This window comes from Hypanus sabinus, chromosome 2 (assembly GCF_030144855.1).
Source record: "Hypanus sabinus isolate sHypSab1 chromosome 2, sHypSab1.hap1, whole genome shotgun sequence".
NCBI classification, from domain to species: domain Eukaryota; kingdom Metazoa; phylum Chordata; class Chondrichthyes; order Myliobatiformes; family Dasyatidae; genus Hypanus; species Hypanus sabinus.
The window spans coordinates 6,964,401-6,987,325 of NC_082707.1; the positions used below are offsets into that span (position 1 = coordinate 6,964,401).

A 22,925-nucleotide genomic window follows, 5' to 3' on the forward strand; every position below is an offset into this window, starting at 1 on the left:
ATTCACAAGGATTATTCCGGGAACGATGGAATTAATTTTCTGAAGTCACGGGTGTGCAGCGATTCAAGGTCAAAGGTTAAATAAGTAAAGGAAACATGAGAGAAGCGTCTTCACTCAGAAGGTGTATATTACCTCCCCCGTTGGAAAAGTTAAATGCCGTTTAAATTGTCATTATTGGCTGACGACTCTGCATAATGTTTTTTGACAATTGATAACTTCTAAAAGCATAAAGATAACAATGACAATAGCAGCGTATAGTTGAATTCTGAAAAATCGTTACCTGTGCCTTTAGCATTGAATGTTTTGTGTAAATGGCGCCTATAGAGAGTTCTCCCAAATACCTTATTCACTGAGGTAGCAACTTTCATGTCAGTCACAGAAAATTTAATTAAAATCTATAACCCAGACACACATTGCCTCCCGCATGCAGAATTCTCCTTGATTTTCGTCTCACTGCACACCTGTTTATCAAGAAAACAGAAATATCCTCCGGTTATTCCGGTGGGATGATTTTATCCGGCAGCTGCGAATTCAATCACATCTGCAATGATTGTTTACCAATGGGTATATAAACATGTACTCATCAGAGGATCTGTATTATATTGTGAGTGTGCTTCGAAAAGTTGTTGAAAAAATTTATAATGCAGTTTCTGTCGATTTGGAGACTATTATTTCTCTTCTCAATCAGAAAGGCAGATTCTGCCACAGGATCAATGTGCAAACTGCGAGGAAAGTTCAGTCGCGGCGTTTCTCAACTCGGCGATGTCATGCTGGGAGGTTTATTCCCCATACATTTTAGAACGGCTCCAGTGTACAATACATTTCGATTTCAACCTCAACCTGTCCGTTGTCATCAGTAAGTAAACTAATCAGTTATTAATAACTAATCAACTCCCATCCTCACGATAGGATTGGTTCACTATATGGTGTAATTTTTTTTCAAATAATTTTCATGTTGTCATGAAACTGAATCTTCATATTTAAACCGGGACCTAGCGAGAGTGGGATTAACAGCTGAATACAGTAGCTTCGCAATTAGCGAGTCGTTATTACAGCTCGGGGCATCGAGTTCGGAGTTCATTCCCCGTCTCCGTCTGAAAGGTGTGAGTACTTCGTCACGGGATGCCAGGGGTATGTTTTTGTTTCCTCCAACTTCATTAAGACCACCAGATGGTAGGTTAATGGGTTGTTGTAAATTGTAATTTTATTAGCTAGATTGAAGTCGCTGATTTACTGAACGGCACCGCTCGTAGGGCCAGAAGGGCCGGTTCGGAGACGTACCACTAAATAAATAAGTATAGATGTAAATGAATGATAGATAGATGGATAGATAGATAGATAGATAGAGAGAGAGAGAGAGAGAGAGAGAGAGAGAGAGAGAGAGAGAGAGAGAGAGAAAGAGAGACAGACAGACAGACAGACAGACAGACAGATAGTATAAAAATACAATTCTAAATAAATGATCTGATTGAAACATAATATAACATATATGTCTATTAAAGGATTCGACACGCTGGAGGCAGGAAGCATGTTCCCGCTGATGGGCGAGTCCAGAACTACAGGCCACAGGTTAAGAATAAGTGGTAGGCCATTTAGAACAGAGATGCCGAAAAACTTTTTCACCCAGAGAGTGGTGGATATGTGGAATGCTCTGTCCCAGAAGGCAGTGGAGGCCAAGTCTCTGGATGCTTTCAAGAGAGAGATAGACAGAGCTCTTATAGATAACGGGGTCAAGGGATATAGGGAGAGGGCAGGAACGGGGTACTGATTGTGTATGATCAGCCATAATCACAGTGAATGGCGGTTCTAGCTAGAAGGGCCGAATGGTCTACTCCTGCACCTATTGTCTATTGTCTATTGTCTATTGAATGTCAAATGCTGCAAAATCTTACAGATGTCATCAGCGGGCATCGGAGAAGCTGAATTATGATAGTGTAGTGAAGAGTAAGACTTGGTAGAATGAGGGGCGGGATGGAAGATCAATGGGGCGCCCTTGTTTAGAATCCGCACAGCGGGAGAGATGAACGGAGGCGTTACTATCCAATGACTATTTCACAACAGTGCTCAGTCGGGACAGGTATCACCACGTTAATGGGATTAGAAACTACTCAGCAATCCGATGGATTTAGTTGAGCACATTTGTAGAGAGAGCGCAGACTCTTGCGAAGAACATGTTTGTTATTACTCAGTTCCAAGAATAACGCCTCACAAGATGAGCCCTGCGGTATGTTCCCACTGAGCACGGCCGTGACTTTTAACTTTCCACATATTAGCTGAGAATCTCATGCTATAAAAGGACTAAATGGGCTAGAGTTTCTCAGATGCGTTCAAGAAAGTTTTCTTAATCAGCACATGGAAGTCTCATCAAGAGAGTGTGTGATGCTTGATCTGCTATTGGGGAACTAGAAAGGGCAAGTGATCATAATATAATTAAATTCATACTGTAATTTGAGAGAGGGAAGCATAAGTCACATGTACCCGTATCGCAATTGACTAAAGGCATGAGAGACAAACTTGCACAGCTAGATTGGACGGTGATACCAGCGGGAATGACGGCGGGACAGAGATGGCAGAAGCTTCTGGGGGTATTTCACAGGACACAGGGTAGCTATTATCATATAGGAAAAGATTTCCTCAAATGGCAGAAGTAGGCATCCGTGGCTGTCAAGGAATGTTAAGGAAAAGCCAAGTAAAGGGCATATAAGGTAAAAGAAAATGTGAGTGGGAAGTTGGATGATTGGGAGGCATTTTAAATCCAACAAAAAGCCACTACTAAAGCTCTAAGAAGCGAAGAGACTAAATATGAGGACAAACTAGCCAACAATATAACAGAGGTCTGAAGGTAGGAAAGTCACCTGGTCCAGATGACTTGAGAGAGTCTTGAGAAAGATTGTTGAAGAGAGAACAAATGTTTTGTTCATGATCTTTCAAAAAGTCGCTTGATTCTGTCAGGGTCCGGGAGGACAAGAAAAATTGTACATGTCACTCCACCCTTTAAGAAGGAAGGAAGACAAAAGAGATGAAATGAAAGGCCAGATAGCCTAAACTCAGTGGGTAGTAATGTCCTGGTTTCTGTGAAGGGAAATCTTGCGTCACAAACCTTTTAGAACGCTTCGAGAAAGTAGCAAGCTAGGACGACAAAGGAGACGTAGTAGACGCCATTTACCTGTATTTTCAGAAGTCATTGGATAAGGTGCCACACATGAGGCTGCATAACAAAATAAAAATCATCTGGCGTCACAGGAAAGGTACTGGCATGGATGAAGGAAAACCTGACAGGCAGGAGGCAGCGAGTGGGAGAAAGGATGCCTTTTCAAGCCGGCTAACAGTCACTAGTGGTGTTTATTAAGGTTAATATGGGGATCGCTACTTTCCACATTTTTGTCAATAATTTTGATAACGGCATGGATGGGTTTGAGGTAATATTCGCGGATGATACGAAAACAGGTGGAGGTGTAGGTAGTGCTGAGGAAGCAATAGGACTGCAGCAAGACTCAGGCAAATTTGAACAATGGGCATGAAAATGGCAGAATGGATACAGTGTTGTGAAATGTATAATAACGCATTTTGGTAAAAGGAACAATAGTGCAGACCATTATCTAAATGAGGAGAAGGTTCAAACATCAGAGGTGCAGAGAGACTTCACAGCCTTTAATTTACAGTTTGAATCTCCGGTAAAGAGACCAAATGCAACGTTGGCATTTATTTCAAGGGGAATAGAATATAAAAAAGAGATAATACTGAACATTCATAAGACAGTAGTTAGGCCGCCCATGCACTATTGTCAACAATTTGGGTCCCCATATCTGAGAAAGGATATGTTATCATTGGAGAGAATCCGAAGCAGTTTCATGTAGATGATTCCAGGAATGGGGGGAATTAGCATATGAGGAACGCTTGAAAGTTGTACTCTGAAATTTGGAAGAATACGGGGCGCGGGTTTGGGTGGAGGAGAGGATCTCATTGAAGACTACACAATGTTGAAACGATGAGATAGGGTAGACGTATGGAGGATATTTTGTCTGATGGGGGTATCCAGAACTAAAGGGCACAGCTTCCAATTCGAGGGGTGACATTTTCGAACAGAGGAAAGATTTTTTTCGTCAAAGATTAGCGAATCTGTGAAAAGCTCTACTACAGACGGCGGGTGGATGTCTCGTCCGTGGGTACACTTAAGGTAAGAGTTCGTAGTTTTTTTTATCAGACAGGGCATCAAAGAAAGTGATGAGAGGGCAGAAGTATGGGAATGAGTGGGATCGGAGATTAGCCAGCACAGAGTGGCGGAGCAGACTCGATGGTCTGAATTGCCTAATTCTACTCCTATATCTTATGGTCTTATGCTCTCAGAAGATTGTGTTGGTGAACACTTTCCTTCTGGTGATCACATTGCCATTAATGTCAAGGTCAATATGCAAAGAGATGAGTTTGCTTCACGAAGTCAGATTTTAAATTGAAGAAAGGCCAAATTTTGTCGTATCAGAAAGAGTCCATTAAGACAGTCTGATCTCTGACAAAAGTGTACTTGGTAAGTGGAGCCTTTAAAAGTGAAAGTTCGAGAGTATGAACATTTTTCTGCCTATCAAAGTCAAAGGTAAGGACAACCTCGGTTTTAATAGATATTGACGTTCTGGTTAAGAGCAAAAAGGAGGTGCACAGCGAGCATAAGGGGTAGGAACATAAGATATGGTTATGTAGTACAAAGATGCAAGGTAATAAAGAAATCAGGAGGGCAAAAAGAAGTCATGATGTTGCCTTAACAGGCAAGTGAAGGATAACCCTGAGATGTTTTAACAAGAATAGGATTGCAAGCGATAAAACTGTTCCTCACGAGGATCAAAATGCAATCAACCGTGGAGTCAAAAGAGATGGCGGGGGATCTTAAATATATATTTTTGCGTCTGTATTTACTAAAGAGACGGGCACAATGTCTATAGAACTAAAGCAACTTCAGCGAAGGTATGCAGATTAGAAATCATTATGTGTTTGCTATCTTTACGCAAATTAAGATGAATAAATCACCAGGGCCTAACAGTGTGTTCTCTCGGACCCTGTCAGAGGAACGTGCAGAAGTGCCGGCGCACTACCAGTGATATTTAAATCATCCTTACCTGCAAGTGGGGTGCCGCTGGGTGGCAGGATAGCCACTGTTGCTCCATTGTTTAAGAAAGGCTCTAAACATAAACCAGGAAACTAGAGACCGGTTATTGGAAGGTACTCTAAGTGAACGGATATATAAGCACTTGGTTAGATATGGACAGATTAAAACCCATCAGCATAACTTCGTGTGTAGTGATTAATGTCTAAGCAATCTTATGCTCTGAGTTCCAACCCAGTTCAACGCTCCGAGTCCCAGTACGGGCAAGGCTCCAAGTCAATTCCCATTCCGTCCTAGCTCCGAGTCCAAGTCAAGTCCTAGTCCGCCTCCGTGACTGTTTCCTGCACTTGAATTCGCCCCCAGTCCCTCCTTGTAACAGCCAGAATTCCAAGCAAGGCACAAAGAGTAAATATTCCTGACTGGGAGCCCTGATGAAGCGTCTCGGCCAGAAATGATGACTGTTTACCCTCTTCCATTGATCCTGCCTGGTCTGCTAGGTTCCTCCAGTTCTGTGTATGTGTGTTTCATGGATGGCAGCGGGATCTGAACCAGATGGAAAATGGGCTGACGTGGCAGATAGAATTTAATGCAGATAAATGCTACTTGTTACACTTCGGTTGGGCCAACCAGGGTCGTCTGATACAGTAAACGTCAGGGTTCTGAGGAGCGTATTGGATCAAATAGATCTCGGCATGTCGGTCCCGAAATCGTTGAGAATTGCGTCACAGGTCTATATGTCTCGCAGCGAAAGCTTTTGGTGATACGCCTTCTAAATCAAATACTGAATACAAGAGATGAAATGTCATGTTGAAGTTGTATAATGCATTAGTGAGGCATAATTCAGAATATTTTATTCATTATTTTGTCACCTACATACCCGAACGTTGCATATAAAGTACAAATAATGTAAACGTAAATTTCTGAAGGAAGTTGCGGGCTCTTGGGGGACCTGGGCTATATCGAAAGATTGACTAAGTTAGGATTTTATTCCTTGGAAGTTAGAAGATTCAGAGGACATTTGATAGAGGTATGCAATATTATGAGGGTTATAGATAAGGTAAATGCAAGCAGGCTGTTTCCACTTTGGTTGAGTGGGACTACAACTGGACGTCATGAGTTAAGTGTGACAAATACAACTTTTCTCGGGAACGTGAAGGGAAACCTCGTCACTCAGAGTACTGTGAGAGTGAAACGGTAGACAACGTGAAGGTCATGGGGACAGTGAGTGGAAACTTTTACACTCATCAAGACCGTAAGAGTGAAGAGTAAAAGATGTTAAGTTTATTGGCAAGGTGAGGGAAAACTTGTTCACTACAGGACAATAAGAGGGTGGAATGAGTTTCCTGCACAAGAGGTACATGAGAGCTTGATTCAAACATTTAAGAAATGTTTGGATAGTTACATAGAAAATAGAGGTATGGCGGGCCATTGACCTGGTGAAGGTAGATTGGAGAAGTTATTTTAAACTGCTTGGTAATACCAAGATGGGCCGAGGAGCTTACTCCTGTATTGTACTTTTCCATGAATGTACGCGGCATCACAGAAAATGAATCAGCTGGAAGGTCGAATTCAGGGAGTCAACATCTGTGGTATCTCTTTTCACCTGCTGAGTAGCTATTTGTGTTGTTTGACAGTGAGATACAATGATTGAGGAAATTTCACCATTTACAACACTGGTGTTAACTTCCATACGGGCATTCACAGTTCAGAAGAAGACAAACCAATGAAATCCCGCTTGTAATAAGACGGACAAACAACCAACGTGCAAAAGACAATGAACTGTGCAAATACACTAAAAGATCATCTATTGATAATAATAAATAAGCACGAAATATTGAGAACGAGTTGAAGAACTCATCTCCATATCTCCTGGACTCTCTTACAAACACTCTTCACCTCACGTTCACTTGAAGATCCATTTTATTGAACTATAGAAAAGTACAGCACTGTGGTTCAGCCCTTACCACTCTCCACTTAAATATTTGACCCTCCAGTTTTCTTTTAAATTTCCCCTCTCTTGGCTCAAATCGTTGCATCTAGATTTAGCCTCCCCTGCCTTGGAAAAAGACTGATAATCTGAGGAGAGATGCACAGAATTGTATAAGCATCTATAACGTCACAAGTCGTCCTCCTCCATTCCATTGAGAATAAAGGCAGCCCATACTATCTCTCCTTTTAACTATGGCGCTCTATTCCAGACTGTAAACCATCGAATCCCTTTTCCACTCTGTCTACTACGACCACGTAACGTGAAGAGCAGAATTGCACACAGTGCTGTGAAACTGTGGACTGACTAATATTTTTGTATGTCTCTCCAGTATGATGACAGATCTCTTGAATATTTACTAGATTCCGGCAAGGGGAGCTCCGTTGGGCACAGACGATGATTTTCGCAATTGATGAAATAAACCAGAATCCGGACCTTCTTCCCAATATAACTCTTGGCTATAGGATCTTTGATAGTTGCCATGCACATTCCGAATCGCTCAAAGGAGTCCTGCAGTTACTGAACCAGGAAGATGAACCTGAATCCAGCTACACTTGCTCAGCACTCCCAGCAGTGGCCATCGTTGTGGGCGATGCCGCGTCTTCGGAATCAATCGTTGCTTCCCGCCTGTTGGCTCCGTTCAATATCGGCCTGGTAGGATTCTTTAATTTATTGTAGACTGTTCGGACTGTAGAAAATAGTGTCTGGCCTAAACTGTACAGGATGTGCTCTACAGTCTGTTGAATGTCATGAGGTATAATTAGGCGGAGCTGAGCAGCAAGATTAATGATTGTCTACATTATCTTCTTTGAAGCACGTAGAATTATGTGGTTACAATTTTACTGACATTGGTCATTTTACTACCACTAATGGCTACCTATAACTTCCATTGTTAGAACACTTCTAAGTTGAACTCCTCCGGCCACTTCCGAGTCCGGCTCTGGATCCTGTCAACGTTCAGTTGTAGCCTATCAATCTCCAGACTGTTCGTAACTTCACCATCCTTCCTATCATCTGAAAAATGACACCAAGGATATCGTGTGTGTCCAAATACCCCGATCCGTCAACACCTTCGCAACCACTGAGATCAAACTAACTGGCCTATAATTTCCTTTTTTCTGTCTCTTTCTGATCATGAAACATTTGATTTTTGAAAGATCATTACTTATTCCTCCAGAATCTCCTTTGCCACCTCTTGCAGAACCCTGGGCTATGTACCATCTGGTCCAGGTAGCTTAAGTACGTTACGGCCTGTTAGATTCTGAACCACTGTATCCTTTGTAAAGGGAACTTCACCCACTTCTGCCCCCTGACACTCGCGAAATTCCGGCATGCTGGCAGTGTCTTGCACAGTCACGACTGATGCAAAGTACTTATACCGTTTCGTCCACCATTTTCTTGTCCTCCATCACTACCTCTGCAGCATCACTTTCCAGCAGTCAGATATCCAGTCTCGCCTCTCTTTCATTACACGTTTTAGTTGCCTTCTGGTGGCTTTTCAAAGCTTCCCAATCCCCTAAATTTCTTTGCCGTTTCCCTCTATCGTATGCCCTCTATTCAAATGTTATGTTTTTTTTTTACTTCTCTTCTTTAGCCAAGGTAATGTCACTTTCTCGATAGAATACTTCTTCCTCTTTGAGAGGTGTTTCTGCGCCTTCAAGTCGCGTCCAGAAATTCCAGCCATTGCTGATGTGCTGTCATCCCGGCCAATGTTTTTTCTCAATGTTGGCTAGCCCCACTCTCATGCCTCAGCATTTCCTTTTATTCTATTGTAATACTGATACATCTGACTTTAGTCTCTCCTTCTCAAATTGTAGTGTAAATATTATCACATTGTGTTCATTCTCTCTTAAGAGTCCCTGTACCTTAAGCTCTCTAATCGTCTCCAGTTCGTTTCTTAACACCCAATCCAGAATAGCTGACCCATCAGTCGGCTCAAACACGAGGTGCTTTAAAATACAATTTCGTATGCATTCTAGAAATACCCCCTCTTGTGATCCAGCATTCATCCCATTTTCCTAATCTACCTGTATACTTAAATAACTCGTGATGATTGTAATATTACCCGTTTGGCGTGCATTTTCTGTCTCCCGTTGTAACCTGTAGAACACATCCCTGCTACTGTTTTGTAGACATTTAACTCCCATCAGGGCTTTGTTTACATTTGCAATTCTTTGGCTCTACCCACAACGGTTCACACCTTCTGTCATCACTTTCTAGTGATTTACTTATTTTTGACAGCAGAACATGAACAGCCCCTCTGCTACCTGCCTCTACATTCGATACAAAATGGATCCTTTGCTGTAAAACTCCTAGCTATAATCTTCCTTCAACCACAGTTCAGTGATGCCCACAATATCATACGTAGCAAACTGTAAAGTGCTGCGAGTCCATCTTTTTCCGTCTATTGCAACCATTCAAATATAAGAATATACCATATAATTCTTATAGAATATATAATTGCTATTGTGCAGAAATAGGGTTGATTTTTTTTTTAGTTTTCAGTTCCACAAGGTGCGGTTTAAACTGTGAAACGATTGGAGATGTTCCGAAATGTTAAAGATGTTACCTGAATATATTAAACACAACAGACTCTCACATACCAGAATGCAGAGCAAATGCTGGAGGAACTCAACGTGTTTATCAGCATCGATGGAGGGGAACACAGGTTCTACATTTCGAACAAAGACCCGACATCAGGACTGTTATCGGTTTAATCTGCTGCTTTCTGTTAAATGCTTGATTCCGAACGAATGTGTTTCCTCCAGCTGCTCCGAATTGCTGCCTCAGCCCAATTGCCTGTCGGTTCGGGCTAGTGAGAAGTCAGCATGACTTGGTGGCACCCTAAGTGTGGCGACGCTTACAGCTGCCCCCAGTGCAATCCCGTGAATTTGATTTGACCGAAAACGGAGTATTTCTCTGTATATGTCGATGTATGTCAAATAAAGCTAATCTCTTTAAAGCTAATATTTCAACAAGAGTTTCGTTTTTTTTTAATAGAGTTCTTTCTCAGTGTCTCCTGATAGCTGAATTTACTCTGACAGAATAATGAAAATGAATTTTGCATAACCAAACAGTTTTACCCCAAAGTCGAAATCAAAGACTCTCAAATGCTAAAGAACTGTGCTTGATGTGCTGTGTAACATGTGTTTTCTCTTCCAGATCAGCTACTCTGCTTCCTGTACCTGCCTAAGTGACAAGAGAGAATTTCCAACGTTCTTCAGAACTGCTTCTAGTGATGTCTTTCAGATCAAAGCCTTGGTCAGACTTGTACAGCGCTTCCAGTGGATTTGGATTGGGATTGTCGCTGATAACGGTGAATATGGTCGCTTCGCGATATTGTCGTTTATTCAAGAAGTTTCTAAGTTTGAGACATGCATCGCTTTTATCGAATTCATTTCTTCTGCAAGCACCAGATCTAAACTGATGCAAGTGACAGCGACAATGCAAAAGTCCTCTGCTAAAGTGGTAATACTTTTCACTTTTGAAAGCGATGCAATGTCCTTGGTGAAGGAAATGCGTCTCCAGAACATTACTGACATTCAAATCATAGCGAGCGAGGGCTGGATAACATCGGCCCATCTGTGGTCTGAGGAAACCCGTGAAATACTTTCAGGAGCGATCGGGTTTGCGATCAAGAAAGAGGAAATTCCTGGTCTGAAGGAATTTCTGGTCAAACTCCATCCGTCCTCGGCACCAGACCACCCATTTGTGGATGAACTGTGGCGGGATGTTTTTGGCTGCAGTCCAAAATTGTCAAATCAGATTCTGTACGGAAACGCGTCGTTCTCTCCAAACAAACAATGCAACGGTTCAGAGAGTCTAGAGACGGTGGAAAATACATATGCTGACGTTTCACAGTTGAGAATCTCCTACAATGTGTATAAAGCTGTGTACGCTGTGGCGCACGCTCTTCATAATTTACAATCGTGTACAGACGGAAATGGACCCTTTGTGAACAAAACTTGTGGCCAAAAATCAAACATTTTACCCTGGCAGGTGAGCAACGAGAGGAATATTCCCGTCTGGCAAAAAGTAGTTTCCATAATAGTCAAGAAAATTTACGGAGCGGTAGCGTAGCGGTTAAGGAATGTTTTACATTCCATTTGGGTTCAATTCAAGGATCGAAGATTGATTAAGGATCAACTTTATTTGGTACTGGGCGGCACAAAACCACAACAGTTAGCGTAACGCTTTACAACGTCAGTACCAGGGTATAAATCACACTGCGGCCTTTAAGGACTTTGTCCATTCTCCACGTAACACGTGGGCTTCCTTCGGGTGCTGCGGTCTCCTCCCACTTTCTAAAAAGTCAAACTGGTAAGTATGGTTTCATAAGTTGCGGGCACGTTTTTTGTCATCGGAAGCATTGCAACACCAGGAGAGGTTCACCTGTGTTAACTGTGGAAAGAAAATATGTGTGTGAGGCGCGTGTTCTCTGCTCGCTGTCAGACTTGGGAAATCCTGGAGTCTCCCAGCCTCCCGGAACGCCATACCTGCAGCCGGCGTGTCGAGCTGCAGCTACTAAGGGACAGCGTTAGGGAAGTCGAGTTGCAGTTCGACTACCTTCGTCTGATCATGGGAAGCAGGGAGGTGGTAGAAAGGAGTAATATGCAGATTGTCACTCTGGGGCCGCGGGAGGAGAGGGAAGGGGAAGTGCCAGGTACGAGAGACTACCCCTTTGGCTGTCCCCCTGAGTCTGAATACCGTTGACTGGGACAGCCTACCTGGGGGAAGCAACAGTGGCCGTACCTCTGGAACAGAGTCCGGCGCTGTGGCTCAGAAGTGTCGGGAAAGGAATAGAAAGACAATAGTGATAGGGGACTCTATAGGTAGTGGATCAAGCAGGTGATTCTGTGGACGCAGGGAATAAACCCGGATGGTAGTTTGCTTTCCAGGTGCCAGTATCCAGAATGCTTCAGATCGCGTTCACAATATCCTGCAGTGGGAGTGAAAACAACCAAAGGTCGTGGTACATATTGCTACTAAAGACACAGGTAGGAAAAGGGAAGAGTACCTGAAAACAGAGTACAGGGAGATAGGAAGGAAGCTGAGAAGGAGGACCACAAAGGTAGTAATCTCGGAAATACTGCCTGTGCCACGTGACAGTAATTATATGAATAGAATGAGGTGGAGGATAAATGCACCGCTGAGGAATTTGAAGCAGCGGGTAAGGATTCAAATTCCTGAATCATTGGTACCTCCTTTGGGGCAGGTGTGACCCATACAAAAATTTTAATCCTACGGTGACCGATATCCTGGTGGGGAGGTTTGCCAAGGCTACTAGGGAGATTGTGGAAGAGCTGGTTGGCCCACAAATAGAGAAAGCTTGGAGACAGTGTGTGAGGGAGGATAGGTGCGTGATAGAGACCGACGGTTTGAGATGTGTCTATTTTAAGGCAAGGAGTATTGTGAACAAAGCGGATGAGCTTAGAGCATGGATCAGTACTTGGAGCTATGATGTGGTGGCCATTACAGAGAATTAGACAGGAATGGTTACTTCAAGTGCCGGGTTTTAGATGTTTCAGAAAGGACAAGGAGGGAGGCAAAATAGGTAGGGATGTGACACTGTTGATCAGTGATAGTGTCACGGCGGCAGAAAAGGTTGACGTCATGGTGGGATTGTCTACGGAGTCTTCGTGGATGGAGGTTAGGAATAGGAAGGGGTCAATACTTCTGGGTGTTTTATAGGCCCCCAATATTAACAGGGATATCGAGAAGCAAATAGGGAAACAGATCCTGGAAAGGTGTAATAATAACAGAGATGTCGTGGTGGGAGATTTTAATTTCCCAAATATCGATTGGTTTATCCCTGGGGCAAGGAGTTTAGATGGAGTGGAGTTTGTTAGATGTGTTCAGGAAGGTTTCTTGACACAATATGTAGATAAGCCTACAAGAGTAGAGACTCTGCTTGGTGTGGTATTGGGAAATGAACCTGGTCAGGTGTCAGATGTCTCACTGGGAGAACATTTTGGAGACAGTGAACATAATTGAGCACTGGAGAGTGATAAGAACAGAGAAGTTAGAAAAGCGTTTAATTGGAATAAGGGGAATTATGAGGCTATCAGGCAGGAACTTGGAAGCTTAAATTGGGAACAGGTATTCTCAGGGAAGGTACAGGGGATATTTGTGTGGAGTTCTACAGAGGTATGTTCCAATGAGACGGGGACGTTATGGTAGAGGCAGTATTTATGACCATTTGGAGAGGTATAATATGATTAGGAATAGTCAGCATGACTTTGTCAAGTAAAGGTCGTGCCTTACGAGCCTGATAGAAATTTTTGAGGATATGACTCAACATTGATGAAGGAAGAGCAGTAGATGTAGTGTATATTGATTTTATCAAAGCATTTGATATGTTACCCCATGCGAGGCTTATTGAGAAAGTAAAGAAGCATGGGATTCAAGACGACATTGCTTTGTGGATTCAGAACTGGCTTCCGCACAGAAAGCGAGGATCATTTATAGACGGGTCATATTCTGCATGAAGATCGGTGAACAGTCGTGTGCCTCATGGGTCTGTTTTGGGACTCTTACTCTTCGTGATTTTTATAAATGAGCCGCATGAGGAAGTGTAGGGATGGGTTCGTAACTTTGCTGATGACACAAAGGATGAAAGTGTTGTTGGTAGTGTGGAGGGCTGTCAGAGGTTACAGCGGGACATTGATAGGATACAAGACTGGCCTGAGAAGTGGCAGATGGAGTTCAACCCAGATCAGTGTGAAGTGGTTCACTTTGGAAGGTCAAATATGATGAGAGAATATAGTATTGATGGTAAGACTCTTGGCAGTGTGGACAATCAGAAGAATCCTGGGGTCCGAGGCCATAGGACGCTCAAAGCAGCTGCGCAGGTTTACTCAGTGGTTAAGAAGGGCTTACGGTGTATTGGTCTTCATTAGTCGTAGAATAGAATTTAGGAGGCGAGAGGTAATGGTGCAGCTATATAGGACCCTGTTCCGACTCAACCTGGAGGATTCTGCTCAGTTCTGGACGACTTACTACAGGAAGGATGTGGAAACCATTGAAAGGGTAAAGAGGAAATTTACATGGATGTTGCCTGGATTGGTGGAGCATGTCTTATGCAAACAGGTTGAGTGAATTCGGCCTTTTCCCCTTGGAACGACGGAGGATGAGGTAACCTGACAGAGGTGTATAAGTTGATGAGAGGCATTGATCGTGTGGCTAGTCAGAGTCTTTTTATAACCATATCACCATATAACAATTACTGCACGGAAACAGGCCATCTTGGCTCTTCTAGTCCGTGCTGAACGCTTACTCTCACCTAGTCCCACTGACCCGCACTCAGCCCATAACCCTCCATTCCTTTCCTGTCCTTATCCCTATCCAATTTTACTTTAAATGACAATACCGAACCTGCCTCTACCACTTCTACTGGAAGCTCGTTCCACACAGCTACCACTCTCTGAGTAAAGAAATTCCCCCTCTTGTTACCCTTAAACTTTTGCCCCCTAACTCTCAACTCATGTCCTCTTGTTTGAATTTCCCCTGCTCCGAATGGAAAAAAAGCCTATCCACGTCAACTCGATCTACCCCCTCATAATTTTAAATACCTCTATCAAGTCCCCGCTCAATCTTCTACGCTCCAAAGAATAAAAACCTAACTTTTTCAATCTTTCCCTGTAACGTAGCTGCTGAACCCATGCAACATTCCCAGGTAACTTTTTTCCCAGGGCTGAAATGGCTGCCCCAAGAGGTCATGTTTAAGAGGCTTTGGAGTAGGTACAGAGTAGATATCAGGCGTTAGAGTTTTACGCAGAAATTGTTGAGCGCGGATAAAATAGAGTTGTTTAAGGGGCTTTGGATAGGTACATGGATCTTAGGAAAGTCGAGGTCTATGGGTAACACTAGTAATTTCTAAGGTAGGGACATGTTTGGCACGACATTGTGGACCGAAGGGCCTGTATTGTGCTGCAGCTTTCTATGTTTCTTTGACACTTGAGGATTATCCCCAGCACGTTCTCTGTCGGTGTTGGACCTGGACGCAAACTATGTATTTCATTGTTGTTTTCGATGTTTCGATGTACTGGACACGTGAAAAATAAATGTAATATTCATTGCTGTCTGTCAAGTACAGATGAGTGCACTGTTTTAAACTCCAGTCAAAAGGAACCTGGTTTAATACACTTCTTTTAGATATTAAGCATTATTCAATGAGTAAAAGGCTTAATTTAGTGAATGTTATTGTATCTGCAGCTGTTGCACTATCTTCGAGAGGTCCGCTTCACCAATCAGTTCGGAGAACAAATAAGCTTTGATGAGAATGGAGATCCCATCGCTTCCTATGACGTGATAAACTGGCAAGGACGAGTGGACGGTTCACTGGAGTTGGTTAAAGTTGGATATTACGATGCTGCCCTGCCTGCAGGGAACGAATTTATCTTAGAGGAAAGTGAAATCGTTTGGCACGGATCTGGACACAATGTAAGAAATTCAAGTTTTTATCATGGACAGAAGTTGAAAAGATTGTTCTGATGCTTTTACAAATTTTTTTCTTTATTCAAATGTGTATGTATAATACGCAGTGTAACCCAAAAAATCAAAACACACTGAGTAATTGTACATTGCAATGTATGATTATGATAAAATATTACTATGAGATATATATAGTGCAAAAATAGTGGGGGAAAAAACAATGCTCACCAGTTCCTTGTACATTCAGAAACCTGACGGTGGACGGTAAGAAGCGGTTCCTAAAATGTTAAGTGTACAATATAATACTCTCCACATCATTTTATTGTGGGTTGGAATTTTTATTCCTTTTCTCAAGTGCAGTTTTATATAAGAAGAAACCATCCGTTTACTCAACACAACTGCCAGAGTTCAGAATCACAGACGTTACTGCAGCTGCGGGACACAAAGATGAGAGTGTTCTGCAGCAGCGTACCAGGGCTTAGAAAGAAACTTCATCATTACAATCCAGATCAATCATCTGATCTCTGTGCTTCAGTTGCAAAGCAAAAAAAGTGATGCAAACTTTAAATCTCGGCCGCACTGAAACGAGCCCTTCAGCATAACTCATCCATGGCGACCAAGGTATTTATGCTCGCTTCCTGCGTGCAGCCGTGACAGTACACAAGCTTTGAAAATTTCTTTAAGTTCTCTGACTTCCCGGTGAAAGATGTAGTCAAGAGCTCTCATACGGATCCTGTCTTTTTGTCGGCTACGTGGAACAATCCATGTTCCAATCCTACACCGGAGACGCTCACTGGATGTCGCTCACCGGAGTCGCTCACCTACGCTACCTGGATGATTGCATTGAGGCTGGTTCGTGCTTCATCAAAATTGCCTCTAACTTTAACTCTGCCTGCAAACTTACGTAATTCATTACTGACACTCTATCTTCTTTCTCGATCCCTCCACCTCCATCTCTGAAGACAGTCTATCGGCTGATATCATTCATAACCCACTGGCTCTAACAGATATCTAGTCTTTTCCTCTTCCAAATGTTCACGTGAAAAAATTCTACGCCTTTCTCTCATTTCCTCTGTCGTTGCCACAACTGCTCTCAGGATGAGGATTATCCTTCCAAAATAACCAAGATATCCTCTTTCAAAAAAAGGAGCCTTCCCATCCTCCACAAACAAATTTACCCTCACCCGTATCCCATCTCGCGCTCATCTGTTTCCACCCCATCCTCTCGCCGTCATGCAAGGATAAGGTTCCTTTTATCCTCACCTACCAGCCCACTAGCCTCCACATCCAGCATATAATTCTCTGCCATCAGAAACTTCCGCCAACTTCACGGGATCCCACCACCCAGCACATCATTCTCTCGATGACCCATTCCGCCCCCACCCCCAATTCCATTATCCTCTTCTTCCAAGGATCGGTCCCGAAACGGCTCTCTTATCTGTTTGCCTCTCTCCACTGATCTGCCATCTGGTACATATCCTTCCAAGCGTAACGAGTGTCATAACTGCCCATACACGTCCTGCCGAATTACCATTCAATAGGTTTCAATATATACATTTAATGTCAGAGAAATGTATACAATATACATCCTGAAACTATTTTTCTTCGCAAACATCCACGGAAACTGAGGAGTGTCCCAAAGAATGAATGACACTTAAATGTTAGAACCCCAAAGCCACCTCCCCAGCCCCCCATTACCATTCCGACATGACAGTCCACGGCCTCCTCTGCCGCTAGGATGAGGTCACAAAGGTTGGAGGAGCATCACCTTATATTCCAAAAAAGGCTTCATCCCTGATAAAGATGCAATATTTCTCATTGGAACATCGGTTATATTCAATACCTGTACCCAGCTGGAAGCCCCAGAACAGTTTATTCACTTTACAATCCGTCTGAGTAACCTCCTACTTGTTAGCATGAATATCGATTTCCCGAAATTCCCGTAATGCCAGCTCTCTTCTCCCTCACCATTCCCCATTCTTTTTTTTCTTCCCTACCTTGTCTCTGTCCCTGCCCATTAGCCCAACTTGTTCTCCTCCACCTTTGGTTTCTTCCAAGATTTTCTATCTTCTCCTATCAGTCAATTCTACAGCCCTTGACCATTTTTCACCAATCAACTACACCCATACTCTTCTTCCAGTTTCAGGTATCACCTGCCACCATGTACTTCTTCCTCCCCCCTGCCCAGCCTTGTTAACCTGACTTCACCCTTCCTTTCCAGCCCTGGAGAGAGGTCACGGTCTGAAACTTCGTCTGTTCACTGACCATAGATGCACAGTGATCTGTTAAGTTGCTCCAGCGCTGTGTGTGTTGCTTTTGATTTCCAGCATCGGCAGATTTACTCGTGCTTGTGATATTACTCGTACTACGAACTCTCTTCGAGGGATGCCTATCCTGAAGAAGTTTGAATCTTCCGTTAGACGGCAGTTCAATGAAACCGTCTCTCGTTTTCCCCCTCTGTTATCTCTGCTGCCCTCCGCCTCTTCGACCATATTCTCATCCAAACCCGTTACCACAGACATGCAACATTCCTGGGATTTGACTCCACCGCCAAGTTGTACCATATGGCTTCCAGATCATTTTCCAAACTTGTCGATTTAGAGCCTCTGAGGACCCCAGGTACTCACATTCCATTGATACTTACCCACCTGCTTTTCATTCCGTATTCTAGAACACAGAACATAGAAATCTACAGCACATTTTAGGCTCTTCGGCCCGCAATCTTGTGCTGAACATGTTACCTACTCTAGACACTGCCTAGAATTATCTTATTGCATAACCCTCTGCTTCTCTAATCTCCATGTACCTATCTAAGAGTCTTTAAAAAGGCCCTGTTGCATCCACTTCCACTTCTGTTGCCGGCAGAGCATTCCTCGCACCCACCACTCTTTCTACAATGCGGAGAAATCTGGTGGTACTGTCGGAGTCGCTGCTGCAGATCCGGGATTCTCACTCCTCCCGACGCAATGGATCCCTCCAATACTTTATCTCTGCCGGATCCAAGTTGTCGATTGCTGTTTCCTCGCCTTCCCCGCGACAGCAAGGATCGGCAGATGGCTCATATGCAGACTGCAGAGCCGTCGTTTTCAAAGCCGACGGGCCGCTAGGGCCCTAGGCTGCAATCCCTGCTACCTCAGGATTGAACCTCGATGCCGTTGGATGCCCCTAGATTTCGAATTTCCCCGCATCACTGACCGTCCCCGATGGCTCTGGACATCGTCAACGCTGGTTCCACTGACCCTGAACGGATTCAAAACCCCATTTCAACCGCCGGCAATGCGTGTTCCAACGATCCCTTACACCTTCGAACTGCTAAAAACGCGAAATCCAGCTTTGCATCCAGCCTCGAACCTAACGGACCGCACGTCCAGGCTGGAGAATTAGGCGTTGTCACTGGAACCGCAGTATCTAATTTCCCCTCACCAGTCTGCAATCTCGTGTCTCTGAGGCCCCACCGTCGACTCTTTGTGAACGTCGAGTTTCGATCTTCGTCCCGCCATCCCTTCCCTCAACACCCTCCCCACATCTCCTCAGACCAACCTCCTCCACCCTTTGATCCCAGCTCCCATCGGTGAAATTTGTGCCTTTGATTGCAGACTGCAATCAAGGGCCTTTTCTGTTGACCTGGCAGTTTACTGTCGAAGTACAGTTTTATGGGAGAATGCTGCACCAAACCACACAGTAATGTCGAAAGAGCATAAGTTTAATGTGAGAGGGAAATGATTAAACCGGGAGCTAATGGGCATGTTTTTTTTTTCATCCAGTAGGTAGTTAGTACATGAAACGAACTGCCAGAAGAAGTAATTGAGGCAGAAATAGGACTTGTATGTTTCCACGACAAGCGGGCAGAAAAGAAATATCGTGGAGACTACCCACTCAGCAAGCTCTTCTAGAGTTCCCTTTGGAAAGAGTGATGAGGCTATTAACCCAAACAAACAAAACAACTTAAAAGCTTCTTCCCCTATACAATTAATCTGATCAAGCATTCTCGCTAGCCCTCCCATTCCCACCTCTCTATTGCAATGCGCTGCAAACAGTTTAAACCAAGTCTTATTATGCGTTTACATTTTAAATACATGATAGTATTTACGTATCTGTGTACAGTTATTACATATCGGCAGCTTTAAAGATGTATTTTTCACAAAACTTTATTTCTTTTAACTTTTCAATTTTTTTGTTAGAACATAGAACATAGATATCTACAGCGTATTACAGGCCCTTCGGGCCACAATGTTTTGCTAAAAATGTAACCTACTGTAGAATCTGCCGAGAATTGCCTTCTTACTTTCTGTCTGCTCAGCTGTTTCAGTCCGCTGTAAGTCGGCCTCAGAATTAGCAAGATCCTTTTCCCTGGTGAATACGGAAGCAAAGTATTCATTAGATGCCTATGCTACGTCCTCGGACTCCTTGCACATGTTTCCATTGTCGCACCTGATTGGTCCTATTCTCACATGGCTATCCTCTTGCTCTTCACATAGTTGCAGAATGCATGGGGATTATCCTTAATCCTACTCGCCAAGACCTTCTCATGTCCCCTTCAAGCTCTCCTAATTTAACTCCTATACTCCTTCCTGGCAACACTAATTTTCTAGAGCTCTGTCAGTACCTTGTTTCTTGAACCTTTCTAAGTCTTTCTTTTCGGCTTAACTTGGATTTGTACACCTTTTGGACACCGTCGGTTTTCTACCCTGCACCTTTTATCGGACTCACTGGAACATACCAGTGCAGAACGTCATGATAATAATCCCTGAACATTTGGTACATTTCTGCCGTGCATTTCCAAGTTTATGCCTAATAGCAGTTTGTTTCCCCGTTGCCCAAATAAATGTTTTCCCAAATTGTCTGCCCCTATCTCTCTCCAGCACTATGGTAAAGGAAACAGAGCTGTGATCACTACCTCCAAAATGCTCTCACACCGAAAGGTATGATACATGACCAGGTACATTTATCAAAACCAGATCAAGTGCACCCACAACTACAGATGAAGCACCATGTTGTTGCCTATTGCGCCAACACACCACAACAAATTCCTCATGCATATGAATACATATGACGAAAATGTTTCTTCTTATTTCGAGATACAGTACATTTGAGGCCCTTCCAGCCTAACGAGTCAGCGGCACACAATTAGACACAGCTGCCCAATTAGCATGCTAACTTGTATGCCTTTGGAATGTGGGAGGAAACCGGAGCACCCGGAGGAAAGCCACACAGACACGGGATAAACAAACTCCTTACAGACAGCGGCGGGAACTTAACCCGGGTCACCTGCGCTCCAAAGCTTGAGGCTGCCCGGTATCCTATTACCACCCATCTACCGGATAAAGATAATCTTCAATCCTGGGAAGTTAAACTCACAAAAAAGTGACATGTCCTGCGATTGCGCAATAAGTGTGTCGTTTAGTGTACGATGCTCTGTCTCCACAGGTTCCAGTATCTGTCTGCAGTGAACCGTGCGCTAAAGGTACAAGGAGGGGAACTCGACAAGGTCAGCCCGTCTGCTGCTTCGATTGCTTACCCTGTTCTGACGGAGAGATTAGCAATCAAACAGGTAAAGGTCACTGATCGAATTAGTGCTGTCTGTATGCCAAAATTCTCGAGTAACATCCTCCCAGTGTAGCTGAGCACATTGTATTTTCCATCCTCAGGTTCCACAGAATGTATCAAGTGTCCAGTGGATTACTGGTCGAATGATCGAAAAGACCGTTGTGTTGCCAAACAGATCGAGTTCCTCTCTTTTCGCGACAGCATGGGGATAATACTCGCGGCCATGTCCCTGTTTGGGGCTTGCATCACGGGAGCTGTCGCGGCTGTGTTCCTATATTTCATAAACACGCCCATTGTTAGGGCCAACAATTCGGAACTCAGTTTCCTTCTGTTGGTCTCGTTAATTCTCTGCTTCCTGTGTTCCGTTGCGTTTATTGGGCAGCCGTCACCGTGGTCGTGCGCAGTGCGTCACACTGCCTTCGGGATTAGCTTCGTGCTGTGCATTTCCTGCATTCTCAGCAAAACCTTGGTCGTCCTGATGGCCTTCAAATCCACCTTGCCGTCTAGCAATGTGATGAAATGGTTCGGGCCTACACAGCAGAGATCCATCGTCCTTCTCTCCACATTGATTCAAGTTATTGTGTGTGTGATCTGGCTACTAACTTCACCTCCATTCCCGGCGAAAAACACCAAATACCAAAGTTCAAAGATTATTCTCGAATGTGCTGTGGGTTCCACTGTTGCTTTCTTCTGCGTCTTCGGCTACATCGGGCTACTGGCGTGCGTATGTTTGATCTTAGCCTTCTTGGGCAGAGCATTACCGGACAAGTTTAACGAGGCTAAGTTTATAACGTTCAGTATGCTCATCTTTTTTGCAGTGTGGATAACATTCATTCCAGCGTATGTAAGCACTCCCGGGAAGTACACGGTCGCTGTGGAAATCTTTGCAATTTTAGCATCAAGCTTTGGATTGTTAAGCTGCATCTTTGTTCCGAAATGTTACATTATTTTAGTCAAACCGGAAGAGAACACGAAGAAACAGTTGATGGGTAGAGCAGAGAGATTATAGAATAATATATATCGACACTACACAAAAAGAAATGTTTTGCCTTATGTGTCTGTCGTGTGATTTTAAAGATTTAATTCTACATGTAGCGTATTATATGCTGCTTTATAACACTGCAGTTAAATCACATCTGGTCCATTTTGCACAGACAGCACATATAATTGGGTTGTCAGAAAAAACATCGTCACAAAGTAATGATGTTAGTAATACTCTAGTCCTCGTCCGTGAGTGTCAAGTCATGTGGATTTATCGTGTATGGATTCTTTCCTGGGCCCACATTACTGCAAGTACAAAACCACAGCAGTTTTAAGTAGACTGTTGATAGGGACTGCGCATGGTCGACTGTGGTGTGCAGAGCTGTCTCTCGGGTTCGTACCGATGCAACCAGTCAGATTAGATGGGCTAAGAGGCGGGTTTCTGGCTGTAGTGTTTTATGACACTACTCGTTCTTTCCATATAACATCCTTGTAGACCATAACCGTGCCCTCTCTTGCTTAATATTATCTTCTTAAAGGAAACATTGAAGTGAAGATTTTTCACTTAAATGTACATACATATAGTGAAGTGTGTTGAATATTTCACTCCCACCCATTACCATTGTTCAGATGTGTATCGTGTCTTTATCAGAACATACAAAACACAACAATACAACACAGTAACAGCCCTTCAGCACACAATATTGTGCCAAATAAACTAATTTAATATGCAGCTAAACTAATCATTTCTGCAATCACAATGGAGCTGCAAGGCCGCGTCGCAGTTCACGTATCACTATATCACCAGCGATCACTGATTGTGGTTCAATGCCTGCCACTCCGAGTAAGGAGTAGAAACCTTGTCCCCATAAATGTATGGAT

General features: G+C 43.5%; 1 protein-coding gene across 1 annotated transcript; it reads left to right on the plus strand.

Moving 5' to 3' along the window:
* The first annotated feature begins 641 nt into the window (after window positions 1-641).
* On the plus strand, window positions 642-22,071 carry LOC132406217 (extracellular calcium-sensing receptor-like). The gene is made up of 6 exons (XM_059991556.1): window positions 642-856; window positions 7,445-7,736; window positions 10,245-11,081; window positions 15,297-15,524; window positions 20,943-21,066; window positions 21,164-22,071. Exons 1-6 carry the CDS (start codon window positions 642-644, stop codon window positions 22,069-22,071), a joined length of 2,604 nt encoding a protein of 867 aa, XP_059847539.1.
* The last annotated feature ends 854 nt before the right edge of the window (window positions 22,072-22,925 follow it).